The sequence below is a fragment of the Ascidiella aspersa genome, chromosome 2 (genome assembly GCF_963924565.1).
Source record: "Ascidiella aspersa chromosome 2, kaAscAspe10.2, whole genome shotgun sequence".
In the NCBI taxonomy this organism is placed as follows: Eukaryota; Metazoa; Chordata; class Ascidiacea; order Phlebobranchia; family Ascidiidae; genus Ascidiella; species Ascidiella aspersa.
This window is the reverse complement of record NC_139448.1, coordinates 10,051,540-10,064,953: the sequence shown is the minus strand read 5'-3', so window position 1 is coordinate 10,064,953 and position 13,414 is coordinate 10,051,540. Positions and strand designations below refer to the sequence as shown.

The 13,414-nt window shown below is 36.8% G+C and overlaps 2 protein-coding genes across 2 annotated transcripts in view; both read right to left on the bottom strand.

Moving 5' to 3' along the window:
* Window positions 1–402, bottom strand: part of LOC146163543 (CD109 antigen-like) — a 38,404-nt gene extending 38,002 nt beyond the window's left edge. Inside the window, exon 1 of the mRNA XM_083380533.1 lies at window positions 276–402. Within this exon, the coding sequence (XP_083236659.1) occupies window positions 276–340 (65 nt within the window). The 5' untranslated portion in view covers window positions 341–402. The remainder of the gene's footprint in view (window positions 1–275) is intronic.
* A 2,676-nt stretch (window positions 403–3,078) lies between these two features.
* Window positions 3,079–13,087, bottom strand: LOC146163542 (phospholipase DDHD1-like). Its single transcript, XM_083381748.1, has 12 exons — window positions 12,813–13,087; window positions 12,269–12,436; window positions 11,965–12,168; window positions 11,042–11,188; window positions 10,498–10,619; window positions 9,923–10,076; window positions 9,294–9,449; window positions 8,877–8,978; window positions 8,412–8,560; window positions 7,654–7,747; window positions 6,527–6,696; window positions 3,079–5,928 (listed from the first exon to the last, which is right to left on the bottom strand). The coding sequence occupies exons 1-12, from the start codon at window positions 12,981–12,983 to the stop codon at window positions 5,592–5,594; spliced, it is 1,974 nt and encodes a 657-aa protein (XP_083237874.1). The 5' UTR covers window positions 12,984–13,087; the 3' UTR covers window positions 3,079–5,591.
* Between the last annotated feature and the right edge of the window lie 327 nt (window positions 13,088–13,414).

Genomic DNA, 13,414 nt, shown 5'->3' with positions numbered 1-13,414 from the left:
TTAATAAAAAAAACATTTTCTTCAAATGCCGCATACCACAACGCATATTGTTTGGGTTAGGGTGCGGGTTAGCGTTTGGTTGAGGGTGGGTCAAGTTATTATGAATAATAAACATAATATTACTTGACCCACCTTTACCCAAACGCTAACCCGCACCCTAACCCAAACAATATGCGTTGTGGTAAGCGGTATTATTATTATTATTTTTTTTTTGCATAACTTTTCACGTACAATAGTGAAATAGCGCCAAAAATTTAACAAAATATTACACTTACTTTTCTGCAAATGCATTTCCCAAGAATGCACAGGCGAACAGAAGTTGAAACAAACGTAAAATCATTTTTAATCGTTTATCGCTGAAAAACAAATTAACATAAATTAAACCAACAACATTAAAACACCCTGTTGCGGCCGAGAGAAGAATGAAGCTGACAGAACTGAAACTTTGCTTGGCAAACTGCTTTTTAATCAACTAGCCTACTGTAAACGGGAAATTCCCTGTTTGTCTATTTTTAACCAAATGTTGTTTTCCTTAGTGAAGGCGTGTTTTATATTAACAAATTAAAGTAATAAACCTTAGCACTAGCAGCAATTGCTTAAAATACGACTGGCATAGAATTTAATATTAGGGAAGAAACACACCTAAATTTGTTTTCTTTTTTTCTATTTAACTTGGGAAATTCAAAACTTGAACCACGGTAACATTCGTTCTTTAAATTATAAAATAATTTCATGTTACACGCAAAAAACTGCACTTCAAAACAAATGTATTGCATTCATATAATGCGCCAGTAACAATTGAAACTTAAGCTAGCCGAGAACAGCGTTTGCAGCGCACAGCAAAGCATAGGGAGACAACTGATTTGACCTGGACCGTCTGACACTGCGCCATTACAAAAAGGCCTGATGACCTCTCAATGCTGACCCGACACGTCGAGACCTACAAGCTTAAATGCGAACGTGCCGTGCTTTATATGCGCGACTTTCTCAAGGCGTAAACAATGGTTCTTCACTGGCCAGGAGGAAGAACTCAAGTAGCTTGGGGCAATATAGAGCTCTACGCTTTCGACCTGTTGAAATCGGCAGATTTCGCGAGGCAGGAGCCAGAAACAGAAGTCTCGAGTGAGCAAATTCAGCTGCGTGTTAATCACCGCTGGGAATTCCGAATTTTTGATTGTTTCGGTCACTGCAAAACACCTGCCTACGTGCAGCAACCTTGGCTATAGCCTATATTACCGAAGGATCTACAGGCTGTTGGCCAATTGCAATTCCTTAAGCATTATCTTACGCTTAGCTTCAGCTTTGCTGCCACGGAAATAGAAATAAATTATACTTTGCGTTTTTATTTAATACCCGCCGTTGGTCGATTACTTTATCAAAAAGCACAACAGTCTGATCCAATACCAAAGGCGTTATAAAAAAATAACTAAATTGGTGGAATTAATAGGCGCAATTGTATGTTTTTAGGTTGTGAAGAAAATATTTGCTTCAATTAAGGTTGAAAAGCTGATTTGCAATCGCTGCCTATGCATTCTTTATTTTCGCGTTGTGTCTAAAACATAAATGCACAAATTAATCTTTCGTCATTCCAATACCACCTTAAAGTCGCACGAATACTCATACTGCCTCTTGGCATCCCATGTTGCCTCCGATCCGATAATATCGGTCATTCTCACTGCAAACAGTTTAAAGTCGTTTTATTTAACGCACGAGTTATGCTTTCGACGTTTGCAATAAGAATATGAGAAACATAGGCCTATAGCTTTAAGTTAGCATGCACAGCTTACAAGTTTCTCTGCATTTAGTTTGCAAGCAACTCTCACTGCGACAGAATGCGGGATTCGTTAAGAAGCCGACCGACTGCATGCAATACCAGAGAACTTTTCGCGCCGACCGGTTAAAATCAAACGCCATAAACAGCCGAGAGGCACTTGGCGCGTCGGTGTTAATACAACAGAGGCCGGTGATTAGCGGACCAGAGCGACCGCTCCGAGCGCCGGTAAGTTTCTGACCCGGAGGCCATCAGCGTTAAAAGCGAAAACACCGCATTACGATTCTTGCCAAGGAGCGATTGCTTCAGAAATTTAATGCTGTCGGCAATTCGTCAGCCACTAATGCGATGTGTTTATTTTGACGAGACGCCGGTCGTCCAGGACTTGGAACGCGTATTGTGGTCGAAGTGAAATGAAAACGAAGTAATTTTTTAGGTGATTGAAAGCCGGGATGTGGTTAAATGTTTCAACTCCGATATTAGCAATTACACAAAATCACCGTCGCACATGCTCCACTTGCGTCATATTTATAAAGGAAGGAAACTAACATTTAGCAAAACAGGAGTCAGAATTGTCAAGAACAGAGCCAGCTTTCAAACGTTGTAAGCCTATCGTGAACTGGCTACGTCCAAAATTTCCCCCGAAAAAACGTTTTGTGTGCTGTTGAAACTTGACCTAGCTCTGCCCTCACATGTAGCAATAGTTTTACGAACTTAACGCCAGCAAATCAATCTAAATTCAAGCGAAGTTTCACAACGATGAAACAAGGATGGTTTGATGGCAGGACAACATTACTTACGTTTATGAAAACTCAATCGTGCTTTTTTATTGTGTAAAATAGCTTTGTTTTTAAGAGACCCTGTGTTTCGCTTATCCCTGTAACAAATATTCGAAACACCTATCAACAACTGAATGAAAGACACACAAACATACGTGTTTAATGACAACTGTGATCTAGCCCTTCGGAAGCTGCTTTTTGACCAAAAAATACGGCTTCCGTATCATTTACTTTTCGGTGTACTTGTTCAGCAATTGAGGCATTGTTTTGTTTAATTCTATAGAGAAAATAAAAGCAAATTCTGTTCTTTTAGGCGAGTGATCTTTAAAGAATGATGGACACACAGATACCGGTGGAGGTTTTATCTTTGTAAGTTGTTTATCTCATCTTCATTGTTTTTAACATTTTACCTTTAAAATCAGACACGTTCTTTATTTCCCACCCCCGCACATGAATAAATACGACGCATATAATACCAACTCCTGTATTTTCTCATATAAACGAATGAAAGCATACATATAGGTAAGAAAGGCAAGTACGTTTTTTTGCAACAAACGGGGAAGGCGAAAAAGAGAAACCGCGGACGCCTTGTGCCCACTCAATATGCGACAAGTGTGTTTAAGTTTTTTTTGCGGCAGAAAAGCGAACCTCCCTCATATCAGTTCGCAGAACTTAGCCACTTGGGAGGCGGTAATACGACGAACACGCCTGGCCAGGTTACAAGGCCACTTTGAAAAAAAATAGGCCGGCACCCTTTTTACCCCTGTGGCCAAATAACGTGGCCGGTTTGAAAGTAGTCGGCATTATTTTTCTTACAGTCGAAAGGCGAGAATGGCACGAAAATAAGGCGGAAAAAAGGTTCCGGCTACTTTGAAGTGGCCACACAAGACGTTTTAGCTCTAACGTTAAACACTCGAGGGACCGGCCGTTTAAGTTATTGTCGTTTTCAAGCAGCAGTAAACAGATAACGACGAGTTCTGCGAATTGACGCAAAACGATGAGTTACTCAAGATAGCAAAGTAGCAGGAATAACACTTTAAGAAGTTTGGCTTTAAGATTAAGCAATGCATTTTGTCACAGGTATCTTTTTCCCGCTTTTTGTGTACAACACGCAAAAAGAAAGGTAACTAAAAATCGCAAAGTCGCAATATGTACGATAATTTGACAAAACACAACGAAATTTCACACTTGTGGACATTTTGAATATTTTACGTGCGCAAATATATTTTTGGTTGCGATATATTGGACTATTTTACGACAGAAATCAGTAACAGTGCGTTAAACACAGTAAAAGAGCAACGTAAATATCTGTATTACTCACGGAAATAAAAACTTTGTCACTAATACTTTTTTGCTAGGCGCAAAATATTTACTCACAGTTGATCAACATGGTTGCCAGCTTTGAACAAAAGAACTCAAGACGGACACACTAAAATCTATACAGATTTGTAAAAAACGACTGAAAAAACAATTTTGGTACAGCTTTTGCATTTCGGTTGCGAAATTTGAGCTTTTGCATTCGGTTGCGAAATTTGCCGATAGGTTTTTAAATTAACTAAAATCAGAAAAGTTTGTCCCGTATACCATGCTAAAACTACACAAGGCGACGGATGCTGACAAAAAGCGCTTTTTTGGAATGCACTGCAGACGACTGAAGTCATTAGATGCGTGGTGAAAATGTTTGAACGTGTAAGCTCACAGTACACAAAGAAAGGTAACATCGCACCGACGACAATCACAGGAATAAACATGCAGCTAGGCGCTTCGCATATATCAAGTTAAAAATGGAAGTCGTGTGATATACTTCATCGAAGACTACTTTAACTATACGGCCGACGTTCACCGTTAACCAGGGTTTCTTAAAGGTGCTCCTCGCCCCTCTGGGGGACACAGAACAGTCTTTGAGGCGCCACAAGCATATAATACTATAACTACCACCCAGATGCACTTCAATTTGTAGTTTTAGTTATGACTTCGGAGACCGTCAATGTTACACCGTGAGATATTTATGCGGAACGTGAATATGGAGGACACAAAGTGTTAGACTGCTGTTAGGAGTCCATGAAAGGGAGGCAACAGCCCATACAGGGTTCGGAACCACTGTCCTAGACCTAGGATCTGAACCAAAACCAATAGCCGGAACTCTAAATAACGATGAACGGAGATTACAAAGTCCAAAAAGACAAGTTGTTTGTGACAAGAAATGGCGCTGCACCCATACAGAAATTAAAAAAGACGGTTTACCGCTTTAATCACGTAGCAGAGTAAAGATGCAGGATTAGGGAGTAGTATGGCGCAATTTCGACAGAAAACTGTTGGCAAATCACCTTGAAAACAGACATACCGCGTTGTGTTAACTAATCGACATGCCACTTTAATCATTGTATATTATCTATAGTTTCTTTTGATTTACTTGGAGGTAAATTGGCATATCAAGCCCTAAATTGAATATTGCACATTTCAACAGGATATTGACTCCATCTAGTGACATTGAAAAATTTTATATATTGCTAAAACTGGGCATTACTGTACGAAAGTGTAGCATGAGCACTAGGTCTGCAGGTAAACAAAAAACCTTTTCAAATACAATTTAGAAATCTGAGGTCCCTTAAGTCTCTCAAAAATAAAAAATAAAAGGGACATACTAATCGTGGTCGATGTAACGGCCGTTGATCAAATGACCACGGAACACTTTGCGGATTTGGTCTGTTACGGATGACGTAGCATACAACTCCGTACAATTTCGAGAAAAGTAAGCTTCAGTCGTTATTTTAAGGCGATTACGATTTGCTTGTCAACAGCGTCATTTCGTTTGTTTCGAAAGAAGAGGCACCACATTTCTTTTGAATGTAGCTTGGTGAGAAAGAAAGAGGTTTCCAGTCGTTATTTTAAGCGACCGACGCCAATTCAATAAAATAAAAAAAAAAATTTTCGTGAAGTAGATTGGTGGGAACGGGTCGGTAATTTTTTAAGGCAGCTTCTCTCATTACTACGGCGCTCTGCACAGTTGATGTGGAGAAAAAAAAACAGGTTCCTTTGATTTACGACGATCCAACGGCCTTCTTGTCGACGGCGTCCAAGTCTCCGTGCAATTTGGTGAGAAGGAACATCCCGAGGTCCTGATTGGTCCAATAGGAGGTGTGTGACGTAAAAGAGGCGTAGCCCAGCTTCCTCTCGGTAAAACCCTCCGGCAACTCGTAGTCGATCCGCTCATCCAGTTCCACGTCAACGATGACGTCACGCCGCTCGGGGGTGACCGACGACGATGAGGGGGGCTCGGTAGGGGGCTGGGGGGCTTCGGGCGAGCTTCCACGAGCTTTGCTCCAGAGTCCGCGGCCAAGTCGAACGGCGCTGCCCGTTACAGCGTCCGAGACCGATCTGGAAAAATATAGAGTCATGTTTTTTTTCACTTTCGGGTAATTTTTTGTGAATGGCAATTTTTTGCTTTTAAAACCGAAAAGAGTCATAATTGCTGTTAAACGAATGTTGAAAAACAAATGTTTGTCGTTGTTTTTTGTGATCTTATTTGAATCTTCATTTAGAATTGATATTTGTATATTTTTTTCAACAAACTTTATGCTGTCACGCGTTACGAAAAAAAAATGTAAGAGCTCGCAAAACGGTAAACGTATTTTACCTGGAATTCGGGGTAATTTTAAACCGAAAACGAAAAACGAGTGTCTTATCAGGTTTTCTAAAAACTAAAAAGTTGTTTTTTTCTTGAAACAAATCTTTTGAAAAGTGACCTGATATAGTCACTCAATTTTCTCGTATTCCAAACAAAAACTAACAAGCTTGACCAAATTTGTTTTGCCCTTTTTTTCTGAACTCGCCCGTAAAACTTTTAAAAAATGTTCTTGTTTAAGGTAAGATGTTTTGTAGTCGATTAACATCAGCATTTGCCGCGATGCCACGCCCCCACTGGGTTCCAGCCACGCCCCTTATTTAAGTAACCACGTCAATATTACATCGGTACCTCAAGTAAGAAGACGACCTGTGGATTTCAGGCGAACTCGGGTTGCTCGCGTCTGATTGATGATCCACCACTGTTTCGTCATTCTCACCGTGTGACGTCACTTTTGGCGCGCGAGTGGGCGACGGTGACGCGGGCCGCGGCGCCTTGGTGAGGGCGGTCACCGAGCTGATCTAGAAAGCAGTGACGTAAGTGATGACGTAAGTGAGAAAGTGGTTGGGTACTTGGGTTAAAATTTACGGATTTTAATGCCACAACTAAAAAAAAAATTGTTCTATCTTTTTATTTGGGGGGCATTGGACGATAGCGGATCCCATTGAAAATTGTGTCGAATTTTTTCTTGTTATCAATATAAAAGAAAACAAAATATTTAGCAAAAACGTTAAGCTTCATGGATACGACTCAATGTATTTTTTTCACTATTAGATTTGCGTTTTTCATATAGTCTACAAAATATATTTTTTTTTGTGAACAAAAGTTTTACTATAATTTACTAATAACCGTTTTTTAGTAATTTGAGGCAATATTTCCAGGATGGAATAATTAATCCCACGGGTTGTAGTTTGAGGAGCTACTGGTTCAGGATAACATCATGACATGTTTAAACGCATTTTAAGATTCATCTTTTGAACAACGGCACAGTTTTAGTAAATATTTGGTGATTTTTATTTAAAAGGAATTATCCCGTTTTTTTCATTGCGCCTTAAAGGCAGTTGAAACTAGATTATCCTTTACATTCTATAGATTTAGGCTTATTGGTTTATCCCAACAAGTCGCCAAAACTAATACTTTTAAGCTAATCATGCACATCATTCGGTATGAAATTCTAAGTAACAAAACTTGATTGTGGCGTTGCGTCTCGTAGTGCGTAACACTTAAATCGTTTATGCATATACGGGCTCTATATTGCTAAATCACAGTATAGCCTCGGAAATAATAACTTAAATTTCCAGACGGATTTAGAATTAGATAAAAACAAGGCGTTAACAACAAAATGACCAAGGTACACGTATGTGCCAGACAATACCAAAAACAAGTGCCAGAAAATGCTAAAAATTTGCTAAAATAAGATATTTTAATAATTAAATAGAGCAAATGCAATGAAGTTCGCTAGCGTTTTCCATAAATACCTGAAAGGGTAAAATTTCGGCGTAGCTTTTACAGAAGACAGGCTCCACCCTGTAGGCCACGGGGTCGGCGGGGTGATAAATGTTGTAAATCCTTCTGTAAAACCAAATTTGGGATTTGAGTCATCGTAATAGTAGTGCCTCTTAGCGAAAATCTGCTGTGGTTTTCAGACCTACTGGACTAAGTTTCTTGATGTGCGGCCAGTTATGCTAAACGCCCAAAACGGAATGCTAATTATCGCGTAAATCGCGAACGATACAAGCTTGCAAACTATACAAAAACATATAAGTCCTACGCACGAGTCTTGAATTGTGTAAAAAACAATCAAGGCCGACCACGCGAGAACTATGTCAATCAATTGAAATACAAATACAGATTAAATAAATAGTGAAGATCACGAAGGACGAAAATTCGAAGACGGCGTGGTGACATTTTTTTGGCGAGTAATATTTTGTCCCGGGCAAGTGAAAATTTTAATTCAATGCCAACACCGTTAAAGCAGTAAAAATGTATAAAAACTTAAAATTTTGATAAAATACTTACTTTCGTATTATTAAAAACCTGATCAAAAGTAGCAATTAAAGCAACGCGATAATCAAATAATCTCGAGTTTGTTAAGCACACAAAATCAAAACTTACATTTTTACCGCACTTAACGGACTTCTACCAAATCAAAAAAATCGAGAAAAAAAGTGACGTTCGTACAACGCTTCTTTACGGAAGCACAAAAACAATTTCTCGGAAATTTTGTTTTGTTAACCTGCAAACCGAGGCGGGCACGATGTATTTTCGATCGTCGTCCGAAAAGACTCCAGGTCGAAACCCTCGCAGGCAGAGAAACATTCCGAGCGGCGAGCCGACGCAAAATAGCATGTCCGGCTTGAAAACAAGCTTGGGCTTGACTGGATGCTGCAAAGAATCGATCAAGTTTGAAAACAGAACCGGGTCACAGCAACAAAAATATTTAGTCACCGGTTTTGACCACGAACCTAAGCATCTCTTGTGTATGTTATTGACACTTTAAAAACAATGTTTAATTGAAATACATACTTTTTAACAAACGAAAAAATATATATTTTCTATTTTTTTTATTTGTTGTGCACAAACCCCTGTATGAGAAGAGTTTTTTAAATTTTGGTAATTTTTTTTTTATCAGGTAAGTAAATATATTTTCAATAAAACTGATATCCTAAATATTTTTTTAACGCATACACCTAGTATTTACCGTATCATTCGAGGAGGGAAGCGCTTCATGTCCGGATGGTACATAGTTAGTGAGGATATCAAAAAACAAAACCGAACCCAAAGAATGGGCAAAAACGACAATCTGCAACAAAAAATCAAGTCGTTTTAACTAGTGCATATTTATTAAAAGAAGCAAAAGCAGGATAAATTATGTTAGATTCTGCTTATATAAGAAACTGACATTAACTGTGCAGCAAAATAGTTAATCGTTATTTTAAACGGATTACCTTTCCTATTTAGTATTTTAGAGTTAGTTTTCTAACATGTCTATTCTGGCTGTACAAGAGGTATCCCAAAAGCTATTAAATGAGATACATTATGTTATTAAGGCAAATTTAGTCAATGTTAATTCCAGGATATTCACATTATAAATATCCCACCTTTACCCACATCCTACCTTTCCATTAAAGGATTTGTTGCGGCAAGAAAACATGGCAAAGAGCTTGTTCAGTCTGGACCGAAGACCGTTAATGATTTCCGTACGAAATAAAGGACTAGTGTAGTACAAAATGTCCATGGCTGTGTTATTCACAAACTTTCTCATTCCTTGACCCTACAATGAAATTGCAACTTTTAATAAGGATTTGACTTCTTGTACCATAAAACAATTAAAGGCATATTAGGACAGTATAGAGAGAGGTCGGCAGATTAATTATTTGAACTGAAAGCATGACACCGAAAGCAATTACTCAACTCTTATTGTGACAAACTGAAGCAGTCATAAAACTTAAATGAAAAGAAAATTCCAGGTAGAAGTAATAAATATTCTGAAGCCAAACCAGAAGAGGAGATTAATTATCAGGGTACAACATTACTATAGGAGGAACTAAGTTTATGCATCAATTTTTCAAAAATCAAACAGAAAAAATACTACAACAATCAAACTAAGATTAAATCAAATCTAAAATAACTTTGTTTTTGTGCAAAAATACTGTTGTTTTTTTAAATATATTGACAAAATTGATATTAAAGGAAGAAATACATTGACATTTTTATATAATTAGCGTTAATACTCTGTCCACACACCTTCTTAGGGGTAATGTGCTCCATCATATCGCCATCAAGTTTAAGTTCAGATCTCCATTCAACTGGAATGAACTCGGTTCTTCCACTGAAATGCTTGTGTTCCAACTGGTGGCATGCAGATCGAAAGCTTCCGGTGTTACGAACAATCTTACACCTGTAGATTGTACAAAAACTCCGTTGACAAAGTGCATTGATTAGTGTACAGTTGAGAAAAATATATATATATGTATTAAACGTTTATGCTACAAAATCTTAAAGCCATTAAAAAATTCCTTGAAACTTTTACTCAACGGTACAAAAAAAAAGTGAAAGTTTTTTAAGATACTAAATCCTAAACTTCTGGTTCTCTATTGCACGACTTATGAAGATTTCCTGTTATGATAGAAATCTATAGTGCATAAAGTACAACTGTACATAATTTCTAAACATTGATTTTACATGGATGCCCTTTAAATTTCATTTTAAGCTTTCAAGGCACAAATTAAGTTTCAGCAAAATAATATTTACCCCAACAACTTACAATCTGCATTTCATTTCTATAACTAGAGTTTGTGTTTGGCATGAGGAAACAATACCTGTCCGATTTGGCACCAACTCCATGAATAACAAAAACAATATTGTCAATAGGAGGAAAAATATCTTCAATCATGGCATCTTCTTTATAACCACGTTGCAAGCGGTATCCACTACTGGTTGCCTGCAAGTAAGAAATAAATAATTATAACAAAATGATAAAAAAATGTTTTAGTTGGCTGTCACCTTGTCTGAGCCTAAAAGTAGGAACAATAATACTACTGCCATGTTTTAATAAACACGACTGAGAGTTTTCCTGTGTAAGGAGCTGATAAATTTTAACAGTTAAACAAAAAAACTGTTAGTTTATGTCACACATCCTTTTATTTAAGACAAATTATTGCTTACTTGCATACATTTGTTCAAGCATTTATTATAGTATAATTTTATTAGGTTGAATGTAAGTGCATAAACTGCAACTTTTGTTTGCTTCATAAAAGACCATTGATTGTTACATATATGGAATTTTTAAGTGTTCTTTTAAAAAAAGGCCAGCTACGTTCATATAATACATGAAATGCTACTGTCCCGCCAATCGGTACTGACCTTAGAGACACCAAATTTCTGCACAATGTTTCTCAATGCCCTGTGTGCAGTCGCGTCCTTGTAAAACAAGATGTCGGTAACACTGTTCCATTCTACATGACTGCCATCCAACTGGACAGAGTGCATTACCTTGTTGTTCATCAATTCCTTAAAAAAATAAAGTAAAGGATTAAGGACAACAAAAAAGACTAGTTGCACAAAATCACAATGTAGACTAGGATATTTTAACCAGCACCCGACAACCCTATGAGGCGAAGGGGTGGCCTTTAGGGGGTTATGAGCGTTACAAGTTTTTCTTTCGAAATATTGCTTAACTAAAGTGATTATAATATCAATTATCTGCTATTTAAACTCAAACTGTAATTTTTTTATGACCTTAGAATAGTTTGTGATACTCCATGGGGCATTTTTTGGTACATTATTTTATGTTAGAAAATTAGTGTTTAAAAATAACACTATACTATAAACAAAACTCAGATTTTAAAATCCTTTTGAAGAGTACAACAAACTGTAAGTTTAAAACAACTACAAAAAAACACAATCGAAATACTACTGTATTTAGCCCAGCAGTTCTTAACCAGTGGGCCATTAAAACATTTTGAGGTGGGCCACAGACCATTTTAAAAAGCTGGATTTATTGAAAAATTTAGTTTCATTTGTGTCACTATACTTAATTTTAAAGGAATAATGGTTTAGGGAGGAATTGAGAAGGAATGCAAATTTATGGTTCAGCACCAAGGATCACACTGATGGACAGCTGAATAAATATTTTTTTAGAATTTGTTCTGCTGTTTTTTGTTCTAACCTATTTTATAAAACAATATTTTTGTTGTTTTATAAAACAATATTTTTGTGCAACGAAAATGGGCCACGAAAGAAAAAAGGTTGAGAACCACTGACCAAAGAAGTTGTATTACTCAAACCTTAATATGATCAACATTGTAACCTCTCCATCTGGCCAAATGCTCCTTTTCCAGTCTTGATGCAGTAACTTCGTCCAGTGGCTGCCAATTGACTTCAAAAAACCATGTGCCTCTCAATACGTCCACAGTGTAATTTGGGGTTTTGACAGATGTTTCATCTGATGACCAATATACAGGAAAGCATTTCATTAAAGAAACATCAACCTGAAAATGATAACATTAATTATACTTGAGTAAAATTGATATACAAGTGATCTAATAGACACATATCTGAGTAAGGTAATATAAATTTAATTTTTTTAACCTCAAACATGCCACCTCTGACACAAACTTTCTCATGGGCAGTGTCAGTAGATGTTTTTCTCCACTCTTTTTCTATCTGCAGTGAGTCGAAACCTTGGAAAGCCTTCCATTGTTTTGTTTTGCTGCTTAAATAAAACCAACGAACTTCATCAGATCTGAGCTGATCAACCTTTAGAAAAATTAATAATAAAAGTTGAAACATTTTACCACTTAATCTTGCATAATTTTATAAATTTAAACAATTTTTAAACTGTTATAATTTTAAACACTTTTTAAAAGAAGTAAATTTATATTAGTTCAAGTTGAACACTTAAAAAAACACCATTGAAACTGTTTTATGAAATAATAAAGAAGGGATTAAACTGCTGATTAAAGAAGGAATTAAGTGCATTTTGATAAAACCCTAATTATTTAAAACTGAAAAATGTTATTTAATAACACCTGAAACAAACACAAATTTGGGGGAAATAACTTGAACCCAGTTACCTAGTTTTGGTGCAATAATTTCTGCAAATTTTAGTTGTGTAAAAATCCTCATTATTTACCTTTTGTATGTCTTCCTTAAGGGATTCTTCCGAAAATATTACTTGATGCGTTGGAGATTCCTGACTCTCCGCATAGTGAAATATTACATTATTTTGATTTCCAGCTGCAAAATCTCCAATGTCACAAAAGTCGTCGTCTTCATATGAATCTTGATTATCAGTTGACGACATTGGTTTTGGTATTTCAGGAAATGATATTGACAAATTTTACGGCTAATGTTTCATTCTACAATCAAAACCTAATTTAAAACACTCGGCCACAAGTAACTAACGACCTAACGTACTACTATTGTCATTCTAGTAGGATTTTTTGTTTAGTTTTGAGTCAACAGCTGGTAATGTTTTTAAAGTTACGGATCACAAGACAAAACCTGCGGAGTGTGACAGTAAAATAATAGATTTCTTCACATCTTTCATTTTCAATTTTTAAGCCAATCACAATATATTATGGTATATTTAAATAAACGAAAAAAATCTGATTTAAAAGTTTACACGTAGCAGAACAGTGGTTGTAATACCGTTCGTCGCCGTTAAATTTTTTAAAATGGGATTCAGGCACGGATGGCGGATCTAGGATTTTCGTTTGGGGGTGTCATGACATT

Coding starts and splice junctions, on each gene's coding strand:
- LOC146163542 (XM_083381748.1), bottom strand. CDS start 12,983: ATGTCGTCAACTGATAATCAAGATTCATATGAAGACGACGACTTTTGT. Junction 12,169..12,268: donor TCAGAGGTGGCATGTTTGAG/GTTAAAAAAATT, acceptor TATCATTTTCAG/GTTGATGTTTCTTTAATGAA. Junction 8,979..9,293: donor ACAAATCCTTTAATGGAAAG/GTAGGATGTGGG, acceptor TTTTTGTTGCAG/ATTGTCGTTTTTGCCCATTC.